Genomic DNA, 26,491 nt, shown 5'->3' on the forward strand with positions numbered 1-26,491 from the left:
TTGCAAGAGCGATTTTTATGGCTCTTTTGAAATGCTATTTCTCCCCAGCTTTGCTGTCAAAATGGCAACATTTTCCCTAAATATTTCCATCTTAATTGAAAATGGTGTTCTTATCAAAAAAAGTGCCTCTTGCGCCAGCTGCAGCTTCACATTCCCATGCTGCACAGAGTAAGGATGCTAATGTGTGCCCACCTCTCGGATCTGCTGCTGATCTTGGTTACTGCAGGTGGAAAAGGGCCTGGACCCTAAAGTTCCAGCATCCCTCACACAGCCCCTTCCAGCACGACCTTAATCAGTGCTTAATTTAGGTGCTGTGACTAAAAAAGGAGCCTAAACCCATGATTAAGCCAGTAAAAACGTTAAGTACATTTTCAGTGGCGGGTTTTTTGCTTCCTGGCACGGAGCAGTTGCCACTCGCCACCTGAAGGAGTTAAGAACCATTCCTACATCAAGGCACACGGTCCTGCTGATGACTCCAAAGGTGAGGTATGGAGAGGCAGGTAAACAAACAGGGATGTGAGGGGAGAGGATGCAGCTTTTCCTGGCTGGCATGAGATCCTAAGGCACATCCCAGGCCCCTGGGAGAGGATGGTAAGCAGAGGAAAGGGAGATAAAACAAAACTAATTCAATAGTTCTGTGACCAGTAGGTCACGTTGACTCCCTCCTCACCCCTCTGTTCTCGGCAGCACAGAGCCCTCCCTCCTTCTGGGGACAGGGAAGAGACCTTGAAGCCATCTGCTGCCCAGATGTGTAAGAGTAATTACACTGAAAGGGCTGGGCTGGAATGTCCCCCGGAAAATAGACCTTCCAGCCCAGGCCTGAGCTGCTCCTGCAGCAGGAACTGCCGCGGGACCACCAGCCACTGTTTCTGCTCCAGAGGAACGTGCCTGGTCTGAGCAACCAATGCCAGCAGGATCCCGAGGAGCCAGCAGCACCTGGCATCAGCCATTCTAAGCTCAGGCACTGTCCTGACCTCAAGGATGACGCTGGGACAGACCCACCAGAGCTTTGAAATCAGCAGATGTGTGCCCTAAGCACCCATGCAAAGGAGCTCGGGCGTTTTCCCTTTCCCCCCTTTCTTCCATGAGGAGTGATTACTGATTTGAAATTACCTTCCCCCTCTTTGCCTGGGTTCTCCTCGCTCAGAGAATGCTGCTGTACACTTTCCCTTCATCTCCCTCCCTCAAGATAATTTCCTAATTTCCCAGCATGACAGCTCCTCCATGGAGGCACCGAATTACTTGCTTCCCCACGCTGGTTCCCCTTTCTGGTCAAAACCCGCAGTTTTCCCCATCCCCCTCGTCCTGCCCAGCACCGCCCTGGCCAGGACAGCACAAGTATTTCAAATTTTCAGGCTGCACCCCTCCCCACTCCCAGCTTTGCTGCAAGTACCCTTCCAGAAAGAGCCCAAGTTTTGCCTGGTGGAAATGACTGTTATCTCCAGGACACTTTACGCATTACTTCCACGCCATTTGGAGTTTTCCGCCCCAGTAGTTTCTGTTGCATCTCTCATTTCACTCCTCGGTCACGTGTATTAAAGGACCAAGGTCTCCTGTTCGCTGGTGAATCCAGACAAGGGACAGGGGACACTTTCTGTCTCCCCAGGACGTCACTCGAGACCCTCTGGCGTCACAGCAAACACGCCAGCAGTAACAACAGAAACGTGCACGCAGACGACCTTCGGAGTGAAGGATGTTCCAGGTCTGAGCTCCTACCTGGTGACCCCTTCAAAGGAAAAAGCCTTTTAAAATGAGGGTGGGGAGGCCCTGGCACAGGCTGCCCAGGAAAGCCGTGGCTGACCCGGGCCTAGAAGTGTTCAAGGCCCGGCTGGACGAGGCTTGGAACAACCTGGGATAGTGGAAATTGTCCTTGCCCATGACAGGGGGATGGACTAAATATCCCTTTAAACATTCCTTCCAATCAAAACCATTCTAGGCTTCTGACATCTATAATGTCAGCTGTAACCCCACATTCTACTCAATGCACTGCAGTCTGTCTCGTTTAAATTCTTTTCTCCAGTCCTGGTGGGAAAAAAGCAGGGAGAAGATGACAGCTGGTGCCTGCTGTGCTTCCAAGCTCTTGCCTGAAGACACCGCCAGCATCCCAAAGCCAGAAGGAAAGCCCAGGACAGGGCCTGCACTTCCCAGCCCATTTATGTTTTGCTTGCACATGGAAAGCAACAATAAAGACAATTAAAACTGAGGATGTCTGGGAAGTTTGGGAAGTGTTTCACCTGCTACAGATGATTACCTGTGCAACAGAGATCCCCTTGCTACAGCAAACACCAGTCAAATCCCCACCTCCTGTTTGTCCCACGGCACTGGAGGTGGGAGATCACCAGCACTGGGCACGCCAATGGGATGCCAGGATGGAGGGGAGATGGAAGTGCTTGATCTACCCAGGAAGGAGAACCAGCTTTTCTGTCCAACAGTGCCTAATGAACACAGCTTCAATAACTCAGTAAATTGCCTGCTGCCTTTCCAGGAAGTTTTAAAAACAAAACCAAAAAACCCCCGCAATGAATAAATAAGTAAATTTTTAAAACTGCATCTGATTTGCAGTTTTGCATGCTCAAAGGTAGCAGAAGGAAGGGATGACTGGATTTGGGGGATAAGTTATTCACTGTAAATTACTTCTAAACTCCACATGGAAACATAAGGGTAAGGAGAGAAGGAAAACAATGAGTGAAGGAATTAAAAAAAAGAAACAGGAAGGAAAGCAGCCAGCAACGACTACAGACCATTTTTGCAACGCAGTCAGAACATCTTCCTTATCAGCTCTGTTATCACCTCCGCTGTAAAAGCTCTTTTATTTAAAGGAGGGGAGGAAAAAAGCCCCAGAAGGTGCAAGGGACTGGCTAATGCAGCTGAGAGGGAGCTCAGCTCGCGGCAGCTGCTTCGTATGCGCAGCATCAGGCCTCGAGCCACGGCAATGGAATTATACGAGCCCCTGAAGACTCCCAGGCAGGATGGCAGGGAAACTGATGTAATTACTGACATTATTACCCTTAAAGCAAAATAATAATTTTAATTACAGCAAGAGCTTTTGGGCCCTTCTCTGCTCCTCCCTGCCCACTGTGTGGTACGGTCTGGTTCCAGGCTGTGCGAAGGGACGGGGCACTGATGCTCCCCTCCTTCCTCTCCTCCTTCCCCGCCAAATACTTTTCTGCACAATTAAGAAAAAGACATCATAAAAGCCACGATTTCAGCTACACCCCCATATTAAGGATGGAAATGGTGCCCAGCAGCTCGTGAAGGCTCAGTCCCAAAGGCTGCTCCCCGAGCAGAAGGGACTGCTGCTGATGGCGAGTGCCCGCCTGTCTCCCAATTAAAATAAATTGGCAAATCAGGGCTAAGCTCAGGAGATAAGACACCTGCAAGCTGGACCGTGGTCGCTGCAACACTGCTGCATGCAGACCAGAAACTTTCTGTTTTTAAACTCCTTTCCCACAGCTCTGCCTGCTTGAATTCCGGACGAGATGAGCACATTCCCAAGGCAGAGAGCTGTGGTTACAAATTTGCAAGCAGAGCTCTAACTCCTGTGTCCTTGTGAAGTTACAGGTACTTCCCTTGCAATGCAGCTGGGATTTCATGAATGACTGAGGCGCTGAATTGCAATCTCTGGCCCAGTGCCGAGCTTTTTACTGGAAGATCACAGGATTATGGAATGGTTTGGGGCTTGGAAGGTACATTAAAGACCTCCTGGTTCCAACCCCCCGCCACAGACACCTTCTACTAGACCAGGTTGCTCAGAGCTCCATCCAACCCTGTCCCTGAACACTTCCAGGGATGGGGATGTGTAACCTCAAGACGTAACACACATCACTTCATAAATCACTCAGTGTGTTATAAATGTAACAGGAGGCAATGAGGTGGGGGAGAGCACAAGAGGAGAGAAATCCCCAATGGAAACCTCCTGAGGGAACATTCAGCAAAGAAACCAACAATTAAATGACATTTCTGCCAGCATGCAGAAAGCATTCTGCTGATGCTCCAAGGCCAAGAGAAGGCCACAGATGGCTTGAACTTGATCGGCAAGTTCGGGATGTTGGGAGCTTATAGGAGAAAACAGCTTTTCCCAAGGAGGTACCAGACTTGAAGTTAGTTTACCTCATAGTTTACCTCCAATTTAGAGGACGGCAAAGCCCTCTAGGATTGAGTCCAGCTGTTGCCCCAGCACTGCCAAGGCCACCGCTAACCCAGGCCCCCAGGTGCCACATTCTCTCCAGGGATGGTCACTCCACCACTGCCCCAGGAGTTAAAGGCAAATGGAAAGTTGTGTGGAAGCCCCAGGAGTTTTCCTGCTTGGGACTGGGACAGAGAGCCCAGCAGGCACCCAGGGGGAACAGCCCACCCTGACGTCCCCATCATACCAGGCACCATGAACAGGGGCTTGGCTCCTCTCCACATGCTTGCTTCACCTAAAAGCACCGCGACTGAACCGCGACAATCCGAGAACTCCGAGTTCCCTATGGATCCAGCCAAACGGAAAAAAGATCAGATAAAGCAGACTGGACTTGCCAGAAACTGAGGCACGGCCACCACAGCCTGCCACAGGCTTGGCAATAGATCTCCCCTTGTTTAAAAGCCAAAACCCTGAGGCTCCCAGAAACGCGACGCTGAGGGGCTGGCTGAGGGGGGTAGAAAAGAGGCCGTGAGCAGGAGATGAAGTGCAAGGGATGCATCCAAGAGGAGAACAAACCCTGAAGGTCAGAGTAGCAAGCACATGAGCAGCTAACTAATGTACTACAGCAGCACCATGGGGCACAGCCACGGGCACGCACGTCCTCGCAAACTGGAAAGCCATAAAAGTCTATTACAGCAAATCAAACAGCAGCCAGCATGACAGCCATTAGCCTGAAATGAATACACGGGAACTTAATGAGCTCTGTCGAGGCCAGCTTGGTGAATTAAGTTGCCAATTCTAGCAGGATTCCCCTTTTCTTTGCAGACTTGAGCGCGCCCGCCCCGCCTCGCTGCCTTTTGACAAGCAGAGCACGGGGCGCCCTTGCCCAGACGGGACGGACGATTACGCTGGAGCAATATCCCTCTCCCGGCCCCCCGGCAGCTATTCCAGGGATGAGATTAGCACACAGTGAGCACAGAGGACCGGTGCCACTCCAGCGGTCCCGGCCTGGGCGTTGGGAGCTGCTGCGCTGCATCCTCTCCATCCCTCCCCACACCACGGAGCGATCGCAACCTGCAGCCCGTGCCCAAATGAATTCCCATTCTCACACCAAGCGGACCACGTAAAACACCAGGATGGGTATTTAGAGGCAGTATTGTTTTTAAAGGTCAGTTTACTTCATGTTCCATTTATTTATGCACACTCTTCTTTTGACTTTCCAAGTGCCACACAATAGCAGCGAGGTTTAAATAGCCTTTCGGTTGCTGCTCCATTAGCTACGACAACTGCAAATCGATACGTCCATTTATCTCAAAATTAAAAAGAGAAAAACCCTCATTAGCTGCCAAATCTGCACAGAGCCAGTCTATTGAAAACCACACTAGCCTCTTCTCTTTCTCCAAGCTCTGGCCCTCTTCGTTCATTATCCACAGCCCTTCGATTCGGGCTGGGTGCTCTCTGAGGTGGGTTTTCGTACCTGTGTCCTCGCTGCTCACCCTCAAGCTGTCCGGAGCATAGGGTGACCCGACATCCCCCACCATGGCTGGTTCCCCAGCCTCAGCCTCTCCCCACGTGTCCCTGCCACCTTTCCATGCCACATCACCTCCAGCTTCGAGCAGTCAGGGACAAGCAACAAGGAAAACTCACGGCTCAGCACAGCTCTCAAAGCCAAGTGCACATCTTCTCCGTGAGAGCTGTACCACCAGACAAAGGAAAAGTTTACTGCTGACACCTCCCACAGCCTGCAGCCCTTGGGAGGGTCCTCTTGAGGTGGTGGGACCCCATCCCCTGCTCTCACAGTGCCTGGCAAAGCAAGGCCCCCTCTCCCTGGCAAAAGAACAGGAGTGCCTCCAGGATGCTGGCGGAGCAAGGCATTTGTGGCTCATTACCTCCGCTCGGTGCCCTTGGTTAAAGATCACGGGGAGAAACTGGAAGCTGGCACATGCTGCCCTGTAATTAGATTAGGCCAACCTCCAGAAGAGCACAGCTCCCAAGGCCGGGTGCTCGGAGGCTGCACGGGGGGAACACCGGCCTTGCTGTACCCCGAACAGCCAGGAATCCCCCACAGCAGAACCACGGCTCACGTGCACAGTGTGATATGGCACAGAGGGGCTCCAAGGTTCAGACTCCTTTTCTTTTGTATATTTTTTTTGTCCAGATCGCCTGCCTGCAGTTACCTTTCCTCAGCCAGTCTTAATTTTCCACATGTGAGGGCATGGAGTGATAGTGCACAAGGGAATGGCCTTCAGCTGCCAGAGAGGAGGTTTAAATTAGATATTGGGAAGAAATTCTTCCCTGAAAGGGTGGGGAGGCCCTGGCACAGGGTGCCCAGAGAAGCTGTGGCTGCTCCTGGAGTTCTGGAAGTGTCCAAGGCCAGGTTGGAGCAACTGTGGAATGTTTCCCTGCCCACGGCAGCAGCTGAACTAGAGGAGCTCTAAGGTCCCTGCAATGCAGACCATTCAGTGACTCTAAGGTTCCATGATTCCAAACCAGGACGTTTGCCTGCCCTGCTCCCCAGGCTGGGCACAGCTTAGTATAGGAAATGGTGAACGCTCAAGCTTTGTAATATTGGCTCTCAGGACAGAAGCCATCAGCAAGAAGAGATGAGGCACAGTTACTCCGGGTACATAAAAAACTGGTGCTTAACACAGCCCTGACTCCCAGGGGAGTCACAGACTCCCATTCCCATCTCCTCACATGAAGGGCACGTAACAGCAAATCCAGAGGTAAATCTGAGGGCAGGGCAGCGGAGCCTGTTCTCCTCCCACCCTCGTGTGCCATTCCTTTTGCTCTGCAGACCTCTGCAGGCAGAGCACAGCCGGGAGGAGCAGCGGCCAGGCACGGCAGCCACCCGCCAGCTCCAGAGGCCCGAGCAAAGGCGGGAGTGGGGGGCACCGGCTCCTGGTTTTGCCAAGTCATTTCTCCAGCCCTCGTGCTCTGAAGAGCAGCAGAAATGCCTCTGACCCAGCGGCTCTCTCACGGGGAGGTTTCAGATGACTCGGTGCAAAGATGAGACTCCAGCTCCTGGCTCATACATCACAAGCAGCTCTAATGAAGAAACCTCATCCTCGCAGCAGAGGGACGGGGAGGGATCAAAGTCCGGCACGGCAGGGCAGCAGCAGCAGGAATATTAAATACACCCCGGTAACACAATCGTTTGCACCTCTCAGTTACCAAAGCTGCTTCATTTCACACGCACACAATGCACACGGGGCCTCACCTGCACACCGAGGAAGGGCCTGAGGAAAACTGCCCCAGCACCGCGGTGCAAAAAGAGCTTTCCTCCGCTGGAGGATGTCAAACGCCCTACGAACCCCCTGCTGCAAATGGAATATCCTCACCCTCTCCACCTGGCAGCAGAAGCCACAGCTTTAAAGCCTAAATTCACATCAGACCTGTAAATTCCTGGCCACGTCAGGCTGCAGGTGCAGAAGCTGCCCCTGATGGATGAGTAGATGTCACCTCCCTTGCAGTGCCCAGCACAGAGAGCAGCAGAAGGCTGTGGAAACTCTGTCCTTAGGGATATTCAACACTTGGCTGGATAAAGCCCTGAGCAATCTGACCTAACATGAAAATTCTCTCTGGATTATTGGGAGCTCCAGCCAGATGATCTCCTGTGGCCCCCTCCCACCTATTTTATTCCAGGGACATTACGGGATGAGTCCTGCTGTGGAGCTGTTAAAGGAAATCACCAGCCAGGGCAGAGGCCTTTGGGCAGTACTCTGCCAGAATTCAGGCATTTGGAAATATTTGGTCCTGCCTCAGGTCACCTCTGTCACAAGAGCTGTGCATACCCCCAGCTCCCAGGAAGAGAACAAGACGCAGATCCTCATTTACGCTCATTTGCAAACTTCCCATTCGTCACGGGAAAGATGTCACCAAAGCGCCACATCTCCTCTTCCACCTCCTTCCCCCCAAAACCTAAACACTTCGCCTCTGCCCATTTTCAGGCGGTAACTCCCAGAAGTTTCATCTTCCCGCAACCTCGCGAGGGTCCAGGACAAGAGGACAGCCCTGTACTTCGGCGGCCATCTCCGTGGTGGCAACCAGAGAGCACGAGTGGCCACTGAGGGAAGAGCCAGAATCCATGCAGAGGTGCTCCCTACCTCCGGGATGCGGACGCTGTAGGGCTGGTTGTGGAACTGCGGGGCGTTGTCGTTCACGTCTCCCACCTGGATGTTGACCGTCCCTTTGATCACCTGCGGAGCCAGGGACAGCAGCAGGGTGTCAGCTTTAGGCGTGGATTTAGAGCCAAGGCCAGCTCGTGGCTGTGTTTTCGGGCTCTGGGCCAAGGGTGACCCCTCTCTCTGCCCCGTGCAGCTGTGACCCACAGCCCCGCTCCCCTCCGCCCGCGCCGCAGACCGTGAAATGAGAAGTCACACTCACCCCTTGGCTGTCACTGACAGAAAATTCAACCGTGAATTCTGACTTAGTCTGAAAGGGAAAAAGAAGGAAAAAAAACCCTATAATTAAAGATACTGCAGCTTTTATCTGCAGATGGCAGGCTGGGGACCTTTAGCCAATGTTATTACACGCAAAATGCTTTCAGGACCTTCCAGAAGAGGAGAGGTACTTGAGCGCCATTACCTGCACTGGGCAGAAAACCCCGGGGAATCTGAATGCCAGCAGTGCTCCCATGTATTCCACAGGCACGGGAGGTGCCCTGCCCCGGGTCAGGAGGATGCAGGGCTAAGGAACCGACTCCCTGATTGGCAGCTGGGCACTTAAAACACGGGACAGTTTATGACTTGTGACAGTGCAACAGAGTCTCAGTGAGGACCTCCAAATCCTGCTGCTGCTTTCCCAACTTCCCTATCACACAGCTAGGAATCCTGGGACAAGCCTATGGAGTGAGAACTGGCTGAAATTCCATGAAAATACCCACACACTTCTCTCCACCCCTCATTGCTTTAAATCAAAAGCTTGCAATAGGGATCTAATCAAGTCACTGATGCTGAGGTGAACAACAAGTGGGAAAGAATTTTTTTGGGGTCAGGGAAGGGGGATATTGCTAGTGGAGGCAGACCTTCTCTTTTTGACTCTTTTCTTCCCACCAGCAATCGTTTTGCTCCTATTTTACCAAAGAATCATGTAAAGATGGACAGGAGGTCTCAGGCCCCCACACCTATCTGGTACCTGCCTGCCAGCTGGTGTTTTTTGTCCCCCTCCAGTCCTGAGAATCCCTTCCCACCTCTGGTGTCCTTGCCCTGCCTGAGCTGCCGGAGCACAGCGACTCGAAGTTTCCAAAGCATCGTGCAGGAAAGGCTGGAAAAGCCAGCTTGAAATGGCTCCCCGTGCTGCAGCTCTGGTTGATTTATTCCTAATGCGATCGGCTCAGGGACAGGCAGCAGCCAGCAGCGCCCGGAGCAGGAGCTCTGCTTGCACCAGAGTCAAAGTTCACCTTGGAGAAGGGTTTGGGGAACAGCTCCCTACAGTGTGTACGCCCTCTTGCTCCCACCTTTCCATCCAAGCAGTACAACCAGGGAAAGCCCTTCCTAACTCCTGCCTCGGGGCAGTGCTCGTAGGCAGAAGGGAGAGCTGGACTCCCGGGGGAGGGGAGATGCTCTGCTCCCTGTGCCATCCCACCGTGCTGCATCAGTGCCTTTCAGCCCTCTTTTCCCCCTACCCGTCCACGAGGGCCAACGCAATAGGGAAGAAAGGAAAAACAGGAGATAAGAGGCAACCTGTTGAGCATTTAAAATTTAAAAACTCAATAAAATAATCAGAGAAAGCTTCCACATACCGACCGCTGTCTTTAAAATTATTTTAACACAATTCTTTAGCCTCAGGGTCTGCCATTTTTTTAAAAAAATCTGCTTTCCTTCTAATCTTCATAGGAGTAAAAAAAGAAAAATCTTTTAAAATTCATTTTTGCCTCCATACATTTGCTCCTTCCTCCTTTTCTGTATTTCATCTTTTCCTGCATCATTTACCTTACTATATGACTCCTTCTCCCTTCTTTCTCCTCCACTGTACAAGAATTCACCTCTTCCTTTTCCCCTCCCAGCACCTCACCCGAGCGCCTTTCTCTCCCCTGACTTTCTGAACACGTGCATGCAGGCCAGTGTTCTCTGCTCCCAGCCCTCTGCCCATCTCCATCCCCTCCCTCTGACTTCGTCCTCCACCATAAACCATCATTTACACCTCTCTCACATCCCTTACACCTTTCCCAAATCCATTCTCAGCACCGGCCTGCCTTCAGCGTCTCCCATGTAAGGCTGACTTGGAGCCCCCGGGATCAGCTGAGCCCATCCAAGCTCTGCCCAGCTCCTTCCCTTCACACCCTCCACACCTGAAATCTATTGATCACCTTCCTGGGCTTAAGGCTGGCACAGGAAGTATCGGGAAGCAGGAGGCATTTGGATGAGGGAAGATTTATGACTCACGCCAGCAGCTGTTGGCACAGGGAGGTGGAGGGGAGAGGGGTGAAGAAAAGCACTTTATTTTCCCAAAGTCTCGCTCTTAACACTGTGAAATTGGGTTTGGCCTTCCCCCCAGCCCCAGCCTGAGCAGCATGCACCACCCTGTTCCTCTGCATCCCAATGCCTGGCTGGCTCCGGCAGGGAACGCCAGCACCGGAGGTGTGTTAATGGGTTTGATCTTCCCAACGCTGCTGCTGGCCAAGGCAGCACTAAATACAGGCAGCAGAAGCACAGGGGAAATTAAGCACAGTGCCCAAATCGCATGGCATTTTCCCAGTCCTCCCGCTATCCCTTCCTCCTTGCTCCAGGAATGCGGCAAGGGCCAAGGTTTTAGCAAAGCAGGCACCTGGATGGGATTCCAGCCTTGCACACCAAAGCTGCCATTGAAAATAGGAGCGGTGAAACAGCTTTGAGGCAAGAATTTTGCCAAATTTAGCATCCAGCAGCCTGAATCCGCAAGAGGATGAAAAGTCTTGATGAGATTGAATACGCAGGGATACCTCACATCTCTCGACTCGCTGTTCTAAATAGTAAAGGATTTAATTGGCATAGAGATTTAAAGAGGAAGCCTGTATATTTCCCTGACTGTGTGAGCAGCCTGGCTCCTTGGTAGCTCATCCCCACTCACTAATTCCTCTACTTCCAAACCCACAGATGTTATTCCAGCATCCAGGAAAACCAACAAGTCAGACCAAACCAGGGCACGCTGTCCACTGCCCGTGTCCCCACGGCACTGGGGGACAGTGACGAGGTGTCCAGGGAACGTGGCCACGCTCAGATTCCCAACCCCACCAGGGAGCAACACCCATCTCAGCTGTCACAGAGGATGGAGAGGCACTGTTTATCTGAGCAGAGGCGGCTTTTCCCCAGCTTTACCTCTCTGTCCAGGGGCTGCCTGAGCCACACGACACCGGTGACGCTCTCCACGGCAAAGAACCGGCTGGCCTCCTCCCCGACCACCCCGAAGACCAGCGGGTCGTTGTCCAGGTCCCGGGCCAGCAGCTGAGTCACGGAGGAACCTGGGAGACACAGAGAGGAAAGAAACCCTGAGCAAGACGAGGCAGAGAAGAAGGAAAGCTGACAGCGTCCAGCCTGCCAGAGAACAGAGGTCTGCGGAAGACCAGGAATCACGCCCACGATGTTCCACGGTGACTCAAGGGGAGTCAGGCTGTGCGTGGTCTGACTGTCCTGTCTGCCACAGATGGTCTGAACCACAGATCCTCTCCTTCCTCCCCTCTATCAAAAGAGAAGGCGAGCCCGGTTCAGCCCTGGCACTAGAGACGGAGGATCCCACGCCTGCCCTGGGTAAGCGCTGACCTGCCTCCCTCACACCCTTCCTGCCAAGGGGCACTGCCAGCAGCTGACAACAAAACCAGGGGACGGCCACCACCCCCGGGGCCTCACTTCAGTCCCACAAGAACCTTCTGAGATCATTGTGCCCCCCCGCCACGAGTGCTCTGTGCACTCTCACAGCCTGCCACGGCTGGCTGGCCGTGGCTGCCTGCCTGCTGTCCCACCCAGCTGCTCTCCCAGCAGGATGGGGGAGAAAACAGGAGGAACAAACCCGCTGGATGGAGATAACGATGGGGGATTCCCTAGGCTGCCTGGCCTCGAGGATGGGGGGACAAGGGTGAGATTTCTCCTTGGCCACACGGATTTGAGGATTGGAGGGGAGACAGTCTGTGTGAGCCACCTCTGGCAGCACCAGAGCTGCCAAATGCCCCCAGATCTCCTGGCCAAGGAGAATGGAGACCCAAATTTCACCCCTCTGGGAAGATGAGGGAAGCTCCAGCAGAGCAGAGGGCAAAAGCAGCAGCACAGTTTGGAGAGCAGAGCAGAGCGAGGCGGGCGATTCCCAATCGATTGGCGTGACATCAATCACAGCGGAAATAATGGAAAAAGCCGATATGAGATTCCATTAATAAAGAATTAAATGATAGGAACATAATAAATGCCAGTCAACACGATTTTATGGAAAATAGAGCTTGTCAAACAAACCTGATTTTATTCTTTGATGAGATTACAACTTTGGCAGATAAAGAAGAAATAATAGACTTCTGTAAGGCATTTGCCTTCGCCCTGCGTGACTTTGTGATTAAAAATTTAGTGCCCTAGGACATCGGTGAAGCACATTCTGAGTGAAGACCCAGCTGGCCTGGCATGTCCCAAGGCCACCAGCCTCACTGGGGACGTAACAGTGCCATGTCAAATTGCTGCTGGTACAAGCTCGGGTGACAGCATGGCACCAGCAGCCAGGTGAATTCCCTTGGTAATTTGGGCTCTTTTGGGAAAAATTCATTTTCTGACCCTGCTGCAAAAGGCTGGAGGGTCACAGGTGCAGAGAACATCCCAGAGCCAGCTCTGCTGGCAGGAATAGGGATCCAAGCATGCAAGGAGCCATTCCACACCCTGCCTGGAGAGCCACAGTGCTCTTGGGGAAGTCAGGAGTGGCTTTTAGGCTAAAAAGCTGCTTCTGCCACAGTTGCAAATCTGCAAACTATTTGTCTGGCTGCATCACCTACAGGACTGGACACAAGAGGAAGCCACAGAATTTCAAGAGCTGGCAAAAATGCTCTTCCTTTAAAAAAAGAAAAAAAAAGTCTTTAAAAGCTTGAACTGCCTCATCCATGACTAAGAAGAGTGAGATGACTCAGGCCACCTCGAGCATATCCACGGAGAGGACAAAATGTGATCCTGAGCAATGAGCACAAAACCACAACAAGACTCAGCGCCCAAACCCGGACAAATTCTTGTTTGGAGGAGGAATAGCAGTTGTTTTAAAGGGAGCAGCTAGAATTAATCACTGGGGGGGGAAAAAACCCCATTCCTTCCACCAGCAGGTGCAAGTGAGAGAGTGATGGGTCACAACCAAGGGCCCTTTGGATAAAGACAAAAACAAGTGGCTTTATCCCAGCCTGTGATCAGGGCATTCACCTGCAATGTTCTCACCTCTTCAGTGCAGCCAACCCCACGGATACAAAGTCCCTGCACTTTCTCAGACCCTGTAGCCCTGAAGTAAAACAAGACAGCAGCTTGATTTCATGCTGGAGGATGCTCAAAGTCATCCTCAGCAAAGGTTTCTTTGCCCCAAGGGAAAAAGAAGACACTCAGTCTCCGTGGCATGGAAAGCCAGTAACTAGGACAAAATAAATGCAGGATCACACTTCTTTATTCTGCCCAGGTTAATAGGAAAAGAGGCTTCCACACTTTATCCCCCTGTTCAAAAAACCCAAATCAACAAGGCATCATTGCCCTCCAGAATAGCAAATACTTCAAACTCCAAAAGGTCTTGGTCACATCTTTGGAAGGGAAAGGATCTTAAAATCCCTGCTGAACAGGAAAACCATGTGCCATCCAGTTTTAAACATATTCGTGGTTTGTGTGTTGCAAACCCAGTTGTACCAATAAATAAATAACTAAATCAACCAGCATTTAACATTTAATTCTTCTTTCTTTGCTCTGCAACTACCTCCAACCAATGTCTGGGAACTGAGTTCCTAAATTCAGGACAACCTGGAGAAGGAGACAAGACATTTCCGGGCAGAGCACATTGTCACACCTCCATGCCTTGCTCCTGTCAGTCTTTGGAGTAGGATCCGTGGTAAACAGCACTCTGAGCTCGACCACCCTCTGCTTCGAAAGGAGCAAAACCAAGGACAGACCCCTCAACCCCTTGTGCTTTGATTTGTTAGAAACAAGAAACTTCACTAGAGCTTAGGTAGGGACAGCTCAGAAGCAGTGTGAGCAGGGAAAATTTCCATCTCCAATAAACCCTCCCAAAAGCTAAGAGCTCTTTCACCCTTTCCCTTATCTCCCAGTCAGGCAGTAATCACTGTCCTACTTTCAGAGCACCTCGTTCAGAAAAAAAGGAAGAAAAAATAAAGCAGTATTATGAATGCATAAAACACAGATCAAACCCAACATTATTAACAAATGCAACAAATTAAATAGAAGATAATAAGAAACACAGGCCTGAAATGAGAGATGGGACTTTAAGATTTTGCTTGCTCCAAGTTTTTTTCCAAGTTTTACCCTAAGTTTGCAGGTGTGGTATTAAAGCTTCACCTCCTTCACCACCACAACAAAAATCTGTTCAAGTTACCTTCCGCTGATTCCTTGAGCACCGATTTCTTGCATTCATTGGTTTTATCCTACTTTTCCCCCCATCACCAGGAAGCAGAAGGTCCTGCCTGGACAGGGCATGAGGAGCCAGTGCGGCAGCACATCTCTCAGACGCCCCTCTCAGGGTTCTCAGGAAGAAAAACACCTTCCATCTCCCCCCAGGGTCGTGCTGGAGATGCTGCTCAAGCCTCCTCGAGCCCAAGCACCGACCTGGCTCCAGCAAGGGCTGAGGAAACGGGGACAAATTATCTTTCTGCAGTACAAAGTTATAGGCTCCATTTGTTTCCTCTCAGGAATCAGACAGGGCAGTTAAGTGTCTTGATTCCAACAGATAATCAGAATTTATCTTGTCTCCCTTTGCCTCCTTTCTCTCAATCACAGCTACTTCTCCCTCTTTCTCACACATACACAGATTTTCTTCTTTCTCCAAGCACTGAACTTTGATTGACCTCAGGAGCTTTTTTTTTTTTATTTTCACTGTTCTCTTCCCTATGGGATTTTACTATATATATATATATATATATATATATATATATTTATATATTTTAGGTTTGGCTGTTTTAGGGGGGTACATTTGCATCCCATTGGGGAACCCTTGTCTCAGCACCTCACTTGCAGCTGTAAACCTCTGCATTTTTCTTGCCCTTCCACTTTGCCAAGGAGGAAAATGGAAAAGGGGGTTGCGCCCCACCAATTCATCTCCATTGGTTTTGCTTTCAAGAGGAGGATGAAAAGGGAGAAAAAACAAATTCAGTCTCTGGAAGGATCCTAGAGCTCCTGGAAGGTTTCGGAAAGTGCAGAGCCCCAGGGCCAGGGAAAGAGGCAGATGCTGACCCAGACCAGCAGGAATGGGCTGGGATGGGATGGAGGGCACAGAAGGGGCAGGTTTCTAATTAATTGCCTAATAAGCTTCCCTTTTAAGAGGTCTGATTCACACCATGTGGGGTTAATAGGAATTTCTGCGATGGCTTTTGGGCTCAAAACTTGAGGCACCAGCCAGGCTTTAATATAAAAAGCATTTTAATCCTGGTTTTGACAACCAGTGCCAGTTTCTCCTCGACTCGCCGTCCTCACCCCTCCTGAGCTCTGGGTCATGTGTGTGGGCACAGCCACCACGTTTTGGCTTCTCCACCAAGGTCACAAGCTGCCACAAGGCACCAACGCCTCAGCTGTCCCTCAGCTCCTTAAACCAGCAGAAAATGAGTTTAGAATAATTTCAGTACCCCCACCTTACACTAAGGCCACCACCACAGTTAACTTCTGAAAGTAGAACTTCCAGCAGCTGCCACCGCATTTCCTCAGCTCCCTTTCTTCCCTGGGAGGGAGATGGGACAACCCAGGTTTCCCAGCATCCCCGCTTTCCTGCCCCAGGCACCCAGCACAGGCTCCCCAGTCAGCCCAGTTCAGCAGAGCAGGCTGGCCCCAGACACACCCAGAGGTGGGATTTGATGGATTTGATCTTGAAATTCCAGCCCTGTTCTTCTCATTTGTCACCTGCTCCTTTTTCTGTGCCTCTAATTCATTTTCTCTTTCACCTCTCAGAAAAAAAAAAAAAAAAAAAGAATAGAAAGCCCTTCTGTGGACGCTTTCCCAAAGATTTTGAAAAGAAAAGATGAAATGCCAATATTTCTGTGCTGCTCAGCAATCTCTGAGCAATGAGAGGGAAAGAAAAGGATGGTGACTCCTTGGCCAAGGAAGTAAAGTAAAATCTAGTTTCAAGCAGGAGGTCACAGGAAGTGGGAGCTGCTCCCATGCTCAGATTGAGGCTTCACCAATTTCCTGGAGGGGACAAATGCGGAGCTGGGGACAGAGTGTGCACGGAAAACCCCTGCTGTGGAGGGGACAGTGCCAGCCTGGGAGGGCAACCAAAGCACAGCAGGGCTCAGGACATCTCTCGCAGGCACCAGGGTCTCTCCACCTCCATTCCTGCATTCTCTGGTGAACCAGAACAGCAAATCTCCTGCCACACAACCATGCTGAGGCCAAAGCCCTGCCAACCTCACCCAGCTGTGCCCAGGGGCACCTAAAGGCACATCACAGCTCCACGGGTGAGCCACTCACCCCCCCTCATCCCAAAGCAGGTGTCTGGTGGCTCATTCCATAGGCACAACCTCCACAGATACTCCCTGACCTCCTTCTCAGGATGGGCTCAACCACTTGAGCCAAAACTTTCCAGAAGGACTTGGCCAGGGAAGTTTCCACTCCTAAAATTCAACCGAGCTCAACGTTACGCGTTTCTCTTTGCAGGTGCTGATGGGGAGCATCAGACCCGCCACCAAGGCTGCCTCCACTCCAGTAACTGCATTGCAGAAAGGGCAGGGAGACACCAGCACCGCTTAAAAAAGGCTCTCATAACAAATAAACGACAAAAGAACAATTTCTGCCATCAGAGAAAGAAGGGTTTTTTCACCAATGGTGCGAGGAAAAAGCCTTGGACCAGCTGGTCCAGGAACCACAAGCTGCTGTCATGTATGGGAGGGAAAGGAGCCAAACACAGAGGTGACAGGAAAGAGGAAAAACAAATCTGTGCAGTCAAAACCATTTCTGAGGGAGTTTGTCAAGCTGGGAAGCGAAAAGCACAGCAGAAGAGTTTTCCCTGGTTCCTCAGATGCTTCGAGACAGAGCCTGTGATTTCTCTGCTGCGTTTAGTTATTTAAGTGGGGAGTCAGTGTGGAGGCAGAGTCCATAAGCAGAGCTGACAGCTAGCGGGTAAACCTCAGAGAGAGGCACTGCCTGCCTTCCGCCCCCCAGCTCTCACAGAGGTGCGTAAAAGGGTGCTTAAAGCTGTTTAAAAGGGCTTCTAAAGCCGCTCAGGACAGAGAGAGCAGCGGCAAAGAAGAGCTAAGCATTCCCTTCACAGAGGGCTTCTTTGGTTTGCTCAGAACCGATCACTTTGGTTAACTTTATAACACAAATAAGACGAGGAAAAAATACAGAAATATCAATGGCATGTTGAAAGATAAAATAAACATGCCTCCTGAGGCTCTGCCGGCAGACGCTGTGCAGGCAGCCCCTGGCTGCTGCCATACACCCAGGCAGAGAAGTGGCATTAAAGTCAGCATCTACACTGACACGGGTAAGACAGAGTAATTGCCCTCCAGCAGCCTTCAGCGGGTCTCAAAGCAGCACAGGTATCGCACAAGCTCTCCAAACCCACTTTTAAACACGTGGCTTGGTGCTGGTGCTGTGTCTCTGCTGTGAGTGGAAAAGCTGAGGGAGCTGGGGCCGTTCAGCCTGGAGAAGAGAAGCTTCAGGAAGGCTTTAGAGCCCCTTCCAGCGCCTGAAGAGGCTCCAAGACAGCTGGAGAGGGACTTTGGACAAGGGCATGGAGGTACAGGACAGGAGGGAATGGCTTCACACTGACAGAGGGTGATTTAGATTGGATATTGGGAAGGAATTGTTCCCTGTGACGGTGTGAGGCCCTGGTACAGGGTGCCCAGAGCAGCGGTGGCTGTCCCATCCCTGGCAGTGCCCAAGGCCAGGTTGGACAGGGCTTGGAGCAACCTGGGACAGCGGAAGGTGTCCCTGACCATGGAAAAGGGATGGAACTGGTTGATCTTTATGACCTCTTCCAACCCAAACCATTCCAGGATTCCATGGATGGAGATGGCATCCCTTGTTCACTCCCTGGCACCTCCTTGGGCTGGAGATGGGTTTATTAACCAAAACTCTCCAACCAGGCTGGAGATTGCTGCCAAAATCACTGATGCACCTTAGTATTGCTGTGGTATCTCCAAACCTGCCTGGAAAATAGGGAAGCAAAGAAAAGCTCATCCCTGGGCAATGTCCCGAACAGCAGTGCTCCAGGCACCTTCTCCCTGCCTGCTCCAGCCGGGATCCAGCAATTCCTGCCTTTCCTTCACTACAAAACCCACAGGCTGCCCCTGGGACCATGGAGAACAGGGAGACTTTTCAAAAACTGAAAGGGCTTTTGTTTCCTTTTGTCTGGGAAGGAACAGGCTGCTGCAGCATGAAAGAGGGAAGTAAATAAAATCACATTGAATAAAACACCCAGGAGATAGAATAAGAAAAGAAACACGTGTAAAAGGAGGGGTTTGGGTCTGTTAAGGTATTTCCGGTGAAAAAAGGGCTCCAGCACTTAAAAAAAAAAAAAAAACCTTAAGAATAATTTCCCCTCCAAACTGCCTGGGTGCCTCATAATTACCAAGAATGATCACGGGCCCATTCATTTGATCCTAAAATTAATACATCATGTTCGGAACGATATAGCATTAATTTATCACAAGATTTATGAAACTTGTACTTTTTTCCTAATGAGTTTTATGCAAATTCTGCTCCATCCATTGTTTGCACCCCTAAAAAAAAAGTCCCCTCGCAGAAGCTGCTCTGTCAAAAAGTGTCATTCACTTTTATTGGTATCTGTCCTTCTCATGCCCACAACAGGAGGGGCTCCGGCCTGGATGTGATCCTGCTCCCAAGGCACAAGCCACGAGCTCTGCAGGTGAACCAACCAGTCAAGGCACTAATTTTAAAAGAAATTAACTGCTGGTTCACTCAGACCTTTGTTGGAGAAGGGTCAGAGAACAAGAAGAGCATCTGGGAATTGGGAAATTCAAGTATTTAGACTTCCCGGAGTGGAAAGTCCCCATTTGGTAAACTTGGAGAATAAATACAAAAGGTGGGAGGGAGGGAAGCACTAGCACTGAGCATGGTGGGGTCACAAAGGGGTAAACCCCACGAGATTAATTTAATTTTTTATGGCAGAGCTGTACACGCATGAGATGTCCCATCCACTCAGGAAAGCACTCTGTCTAGCACCTTACATATCCTGAATTTTCCTGAAGACCGGGGCAATCCCTAGGAGCACAGCCAAGATGGTACAAAACAGGCAGGACCATTTCCAATCCAAGCTCGGCTGGAATATGTATTTCATCCCTGAGCACTGCCAGCTGGAAATCAGACTGTGATCTTTGTCAGTACTCACACACCTCCCAGGAGGCTGGGGAAAGGGAACTCTGGAAAAACCCTAAATATCAGGCGCAGCCTCGCTCCTCAGAGCTGCCTCCATGTGACTACTAACAACTGCTTGTGAGTCACGTGGAGGGGTGGGAAGAGGCAGGATGAACTGGAAAGCAAAGGAAAACATAAATCTGGGGTGAGCAGAAACATCCCAGCATCGCCTGGGGGCTTTCAAAACTGGCCTGGAGAAGCTGCCAGCAAACCAATCCTGGCTGCATGAGACCCAAGCCCCAGTTCTGGCAGCTCTGCGAGAGGAGGGTGCTCCCCACCTCTGAGGCAAAATTCCTTCTCTGTGCACGGCCAAAGCCTTCCACGAGCACTGCTCCACATCCATGCCCGCCTCCAAAGCACGGGAACACTCGGTGCACCCTCCCCACCGACTCCTCCCGGAAAGCCAGGCTAATGCAGCCTTGATTAACACATCTGACACTAAGTTTAAACCCTAAATCCACAGAATATCCTTTTCTAATTAACTTCGAAATCAGAAACACCCCAGAAAGAACGAGGGAGTATTTCCTTTGTTCCTTCCTCCCTTCTATCCGGTTCCCTCCAAAGTGTTCGTTTTTTAACTAACTTAGATCAAAGGGAAGCCTGTCACAGGTCTCAGCTCGGGAAAACAGGGGCACACACCCACCGCCATCTCCCCCTCAGCACAGAAAGCCGGAGGGCAGAGAGCAGAAGATGCAGCTGACCCTCAACCCTCGAGCTCAGCGCTTCCCTTTGGCCATATCTCACTTTTTAGAAGAAACACCACGGCAAACAGGGGAAGAGCAGAGTCCCAGAAATCTACTTCATGAGGTGCTCTGCTACTTGGTGTAAGTAAATGATTTATGAGTAAGGTGACACGCGCGGTATTTTGCATTTTAGCCAGGCAAGGTAACATAGCTTTGTGTTAATTAGAAAAGAGAAGCTGCTCTGCAATTAATATGAGGTCGGAGATAAAGCTCGTTAGGTTGCAATGCCCACGGAGCAGGTCTCCCAGGACTGCAGCACCTCTGGGGTGTCAGACACCCCCAAACCATAAGGCAGGGACATTAGCAATGCCAATGGAGAAGTCAGGATGCTGCAGGTTCCTAGGGAGTGTCTAAGGCCTTCTAATTCAAACCTCCTGCTGTGGGCAGGGGCATCTTCAACTAGACCAGGTTTCTCAGAGCCTTGTCCAGCCTGGCCTAGGGAAAAAGCACTAAAACAAGACGCCCTACCACACACGCTGTAAAAAAATCCTTGCCTACGCTTAATCTAAATCCACCCTCTTCCAGCTTAAAGCCATTACCCCTTTTCCCACTGCAACAGGCCCCGCTAAAAGTCCTGCTGCTGAACTGCTTCCTCCACCAGCAGCCCAGTCAAGCCGAGGAGCTGATCAACATGAATGGGGGAAAGAGGGAAAAAGAAAAGGCAACAACGAAACGAACCCGTCAGCAAATTACACTTGCGCAAGTGAACGGGATTCATTCACGTCTCGTTTGGAATCTCATCTGCGCCTCACAAAAGCTGAAACATCCCCGAGGCTCTCACTCTCACAGGGAATACAAACCCTTTTCCTGCTGCAGCTTTTGCCCAGCTGCTCTGCTCTCTGAATGGCTCAGGGGAACAAAAATACAGCCATCCTCAGCCCAAATACCACGGGTGTTTGCTCCAAAGTGGGATGCGCTGCGAGCATCCAAGTCCCAAAGCCACAGGAAATGGTACCAGCGGTCAGGTTTTTGTCTGCAGATCTCAGATCCACAGGTAAACTGGCCTTGGACTGTCACCGTAACTCTCTGAGGTTTCACAACACGCGCTGGGTGATGAATTCTGCCTCGTTATAATGAAGATGCAGTGAAACCCCTTCCTGATTTATCTCTCCAAAGTTGAGCTAGTACCTGCTGATCTCCAAGATACGGCTGCAGTAAAAGCAGGACTTGAGCAACGGGGCAGGAATTAGAAACCCAAGGCAGGCAGTTTTGGAAAGGTTACATTTCCTGCTCCTCTTCCTCCCTGGATCACAGAGTTGTGGCAGGATTTGAGCTGCAAGGGACCTTAAAGACAGCTTTGTCGCAACTTCCCTGCCATGGGCAGGGACACCTTCCACTATCACAGGCTGCTCCAAGCCCTGTCCAACTCGGCCTTGGATGCTTCCAGGGATCCAGGGGCAGCCACAACAAAACAACACAACCTTTGAGAGAACCAAGAGAAACAACCAGGGGCTTGGAAGTTTCTCCTCAAAAAGGTGACAGAGCCTGAGGAACACAGGCAGCCCATCAACCCAACTCCTCCAAACACAACCCAGCTCCTCGGGGCTGGCCACGTGTCACAACTCGAGGGGAGCATTTCCTCCCTCTCTGTCCCTCTGAAATGCCAAAGGGGAGGTGGGGGAGACTTGGCAGGCGGTGCCTGGGTGTGTGAGGCAGGAGCTTATCTGCGCCCCGCAGTAAATTGCTTGTTGATAAATGAGGCTATTTAGGAGCCGTGGTGCCAGCGCCCCGTTATTAATGACGCCGGCGTGCAGAGACGTTTAAGAGCGGCCCCACGTCCCATTGTCCCCTGGCCTGTGAGTAATGGGGCGCTTCAGCTACGGGGCTTCGCCACCAGCTCGGCCTGTTTAACAAGAGAGACAAAGCAAGGCCCAGGGAAATGGATGGAGAGCGCCGCACTGATGACTCCAGTGTGCTGATAAGGCCAAGCTCCTCCGGGAGAAGCTGGACAAAGCTCCAACCTTTGGATGGAATTAAACTGAACCCAAGGCTCTTCCACTCATCCCTGTGAGCTCCCACCAGCCACACACAGCGCCCTGTTCTCCGAATCCACGGCCCTGTGTGGCACACCCACCCCAAAACCAGGGAAGAGCCAAACCACAGCAGCCTCGACTGCAAGCAGCAGTGGTCCAGCCGTACTTGCACCACGTGGCACACCCTGGAGCTCAGCAAGGGCCAGATCTGCTGAAGCCCCCGAGGCTTTCACAAGGCCATTGCCTCACTTTGGACGTCACAGATGCCTGAGCATGGCCAGGAGGACAATGAGCGAGAAATAAAGAGGCTGTTTATTGCAAGAGGAAACCTTGGAACAGAGCTCCACAGTGGCTGGTGGGAGAGCGAGGCAGAGCGTGCGAGCGCACAGCTGTAAACTTGTCTCTGAGTTAATATACCCACGAGTGTTTTTCTTTTCCTATGAAAAGCACACTCTTCTGCAAACAAACATCTGGAGAGTGCTGCTACAGCTGGACCGTTCTCCCCAGTGACTGGAGCATTCAATTAATTTAGCCTTTCTCATTTGCTAGTTGTCTGCAAATAGACTCGGGTTTGCAGGGATTTATTTGTTATTTGAATATATCCGGTGAATGGTTTATTAAAAACATATTTCAGGCAAAGGATTTCTCGCTAATTGCTCCTACAAGTGTTGCTCTGAGTGTTGGCAACTGGCAGCTCACCCCACATAAATGGTCACTGCGGTCAGGTGGGAATGCCTTTGCACGTTGATGGAATGCAATCCACCAAAGAGCTTTCCGAGGGTTTGTGGAGACACCTGCACAAAAACGTATCCTCCTGCAAGCACACAGCATCCAGCCTGCCTCAGCTTCCCAAAAAAGCACAGAGCAGCCTGGCCAGGGCTGTAACAGAGAAGGACAAAGACACTTGTGTCTTCGTGTAGGATAGTCAAGTCTTCATTGTACAGTTTCTTTTTATATGGTATTAGAAGGTACTGTGTTTGAATTTAACAGGTTAGCAAATTATTGAAACTCAGTTTATCGGTTGGTAATGGTCAGCGTACATGTTTACATTTTCCTTTCCAGATATGTTTACTTTTTTTTCCCACAGATTCTCATGGGATAGACTTTTTAATTTTATAGGTGCAAACTGTTTTATCACAAAAATAGATTGTTATGCAAACTGATTTTTATTCTTATGATTCTTTTCTCATGGGAACTTCTCAGGCTAGGTGCTAGCCCAGCTGAAATAGCAAGGTCTGATTTTATAAGGCCTTACTTTAATAAGGTTTTACTTGTATGTAACAGTGCAGAAGTGGTCACAGAGAAGAAGAGCAGGGTTGAACATCAGAATTAATTGACTTTAGGCAGAACACCACCAAAAGCATCTCTCAGTCACTTCCACAGCACCTTGCAAGAATTCAGGATGTTCCCTGCCCAGTGCCCTTTCTCTCAGAGCTCCAGGAAACGCTTGCTGCTGGAATTTCATGGCAGCAGCAAGGGAGACCAGGGTGAGAAGGGAAGCAGCGAAGGGCTGTTTCCAAGACTGATGCAATCCCTTGGGGGTGCAATGAGCCCAGACTCCTCCTCGACAGTGTACTACAAATTGTGGGTTATATGGTACCTGTGACACGTCTGAAATCACAAATCCTCCTAACAGGAGCAGTTCTCGTCTTCTGGGAGACAGGACAAGGGGAAAGGGCTTTAAACTGCCAGAGGGCAGGGTTAGATGGGATATTGGGAAGGAATTGTTCCCTGTGAGGGAACTGAGGCCCTGGCACAGGGTGCCCAGAGCAGCTGTGGCTGCCCCTGCATCCCTGGCAGTGCCCAAGGCCAGGTTGGACACTGGGGCTTGGAGCAGCCTGGGATACCAAGTTCCTGGGTTGGAATGAGTTGGTCTAACACAGACCATTCCAGCATTCTATGATTCCCCTGGCCAAGGTGACCTGTGGGAGCCTGGCTGCTCTTTCTGCAGGGTGGGTCTGAGCTGCAAGCAGTGGCTGAGCCTACACATCCCCCACCTGGTGTCCAGATCAGCCAGTGCCCAAAAAGCCTCCCTCAGTCACATGGAAAACCAAACAACATTTTTAAATCCAGACCGAACACAAAACTCCACGCTAAATCCCAGCTGCTGGGTTGTTTGAAAGCAAAAAGAAAGCAATCACCGAGGTTTCACAGACTGTTCTAAAAGTGGAAATTTATGAACAGAAAAGTGATCCAATAAGTCCCAGTTTTAGGCTTTTTTCTTTCAATTGCTCAGAGTGAAGACTTTCAGAGCTTCTGTTTCCCCTGAAGCCCTGATTGAGAGAGAAATGGGTATTGACCACCAAATTCAGCATCTCCCTGCTACCCATACACATCAGAGACTCCTGTGACCCAACAGATAGCACACACATCCATTTCTCCAGCCCCTTTGGGGTAGCAGCCTCCACCTCCTGTGCAATCCCAGCCTCTTCAGAGCACAGTCACTAGAGCTGAACCTTTTCGGTGCTATTGGACCATTTCTTGGATGAAGAAAACCCACCCTACTCTTTCCACCTAAAACTGATTTCCAGATCAAATCCACATCAGCCCCTTGGCTCTACTGAAGGACCTTGTAGATCTCCATAAAAGAACCTTGGTGCATCACAGCCCAGAGAAGAACCATCCCACAACCCTGGGGACACTGTCCCAGGGGCCACCAATCCCCACGGCACAAGAGACAGCTAAAAACCTCAAAGAAAACCTCAAATCAAACTCAATCCACCAATCCAACCACACCACAGGCCCTCCATGCACTGTTGCTTTGTGATCAGTGAGCTGCCATCAGCCAGAAATGCACCTCTTTTCCTCCTCTCCATTAAAAGAGAGCCATTCTTCTTCGCTTTTGGTTGTCCTTTATTCTAGCCCTTGTCCTTGGCACGATGCAGATACCCTGGCCTAGGTAAATTCCCATAAATTCCTCAAATTTGGGCTGAGATTATATTTGTGGTTATTAAAGAGTGACAATAAACCTTATCAATCAAGAGTGAATGCAAAACGAATAAGGGAAGGATTTTCCTAGGAGTGAAAGTGCAAGAAATTCATAACCAACTTAATACCTGTACCAATAAGGGATACTCACAGTGAATCTACTTTAAAACCAGTTTGATTCTTTCCATAAGATAAAAAGAGAGGAAAAGAGAGACCCTGGGGTGTCCCTCAGCCCTGGCCCTCCGTCTCCTCACTCCAGCTGTTTCTCATGCAAAAGCCCTGCCTCTCTTTCAACTCCACCTCTTGTCCGGGACACAATCCCAGGCTCCTCAGCTTTTGGGACGCCTGTGTGTGCCCTCAGACGAGGATGCTGTCTCATCTGTCCCTCATGTCCCCTCACAGGCATGTCCACAGGCTCCCTGCAGCCTCCCTTCTGCTGTGCCTCCCAAATGACTGATGAGCCTGCACGTTGTTTTTGAGCAGCTCACGTGCCAGGCAGGACGACAGACCTTGGGAACCTGGGCATTAATCTGGAGATTTATAGTCAAATCTGTCACGCTTGGGGAAGCTTTTTCCCCCCAAGAACTCTGCCTGAAGGTCGCTTTTCCCTGGGCAATAAGATCCAAGAAACTTTCTCAGCCACCTTGGCCCCCACCAAAGGGAAAGCAGGGGACAAGGATGGTCACTAGATAACGTGCCCAGCCTCAGGGCACAAATTTCTCCTGTGTGTGTGTGTATATATATATATATAATTATCTATGTTTATATGTTCTCCTCTCCCCACTGAGGCTGAGGACAGACACAGGAGGAGCTGCTGAAGAACAAGAAGTCCAGACATTTAAGGGTGCAGTGAGTCTTGGAGCAGACAGAAGCGAAACACCTCTCCAGGAGCTGCCACGGGCTGGGTGGCAATTTCAGGCCAACAGCTAGAGGAAAAATCCAATAAACCTGCCCAAACCAGAATTAGCTGGGCAGCTGGATAACAAAAGTGGAGGCAAAGCCCACCACACATGTGGGTGGGAGCCAGGACCACAAGCAGTTCCCACCTGAACATTCTCACAGGATGCCCCAAAAGGATGCTCTGGGATGAGCTGGTTCCCAAGAGAGGCTCTTCTCTGCACATCACCTCCCTGTGGGAGTTTCCCAGGACACGCCTAAAAGCCAAGCCCTTTTCCCGAGGCCCCAGACACCCCAAACAGGAGGGTG

At 50.7% G+C, this 26,491-nt stretch overlaps 1 protein-coding gene across 1 annotated transcript in view; it reads right to left on the reverse strand.

The window, feature by feature from the left end:
• CDH23 (cadherin related 23) overlaps nt 1-26,491 on the reverse strand; it is a 183,007-nt gene that overhangs the window by 131,029 nt on the left and 25,487 nt on the right. The window contains exons 4-6 of the mRNA XM_058421437.1: nt 11,425-11,567; nt 8,513-8,560; nt 8,233-8,325 (exon numbers count right to left, since the gene is read on the reverse strand). Of these exons, the coding sequence (XP_058277420.1) occupies nt 8,233-8,325; nt 8,513-8,560; nt 11,425-11,567 (284 nt within the window). The remainder of the gene's footprint in view (nt 1-8,232; nt 8,326-8,512; nt 8,561-11,424; nt 11,568-26,491) is intronic.

This window comes from Hirundo rustica, chromosome 8, assembly GCF_015227805.2.
Source record: "Hirundo rustica isolate bHirRus1 chromosome 8, bHirRus1.pri.v3, whole genome shotgun sequence".
Lineage (NCBI taxonomy): Eukaryota > Metazoa > Chordata > Aves > Passeriformes > Hirundinidae > Hirundo > Hirundo rustica.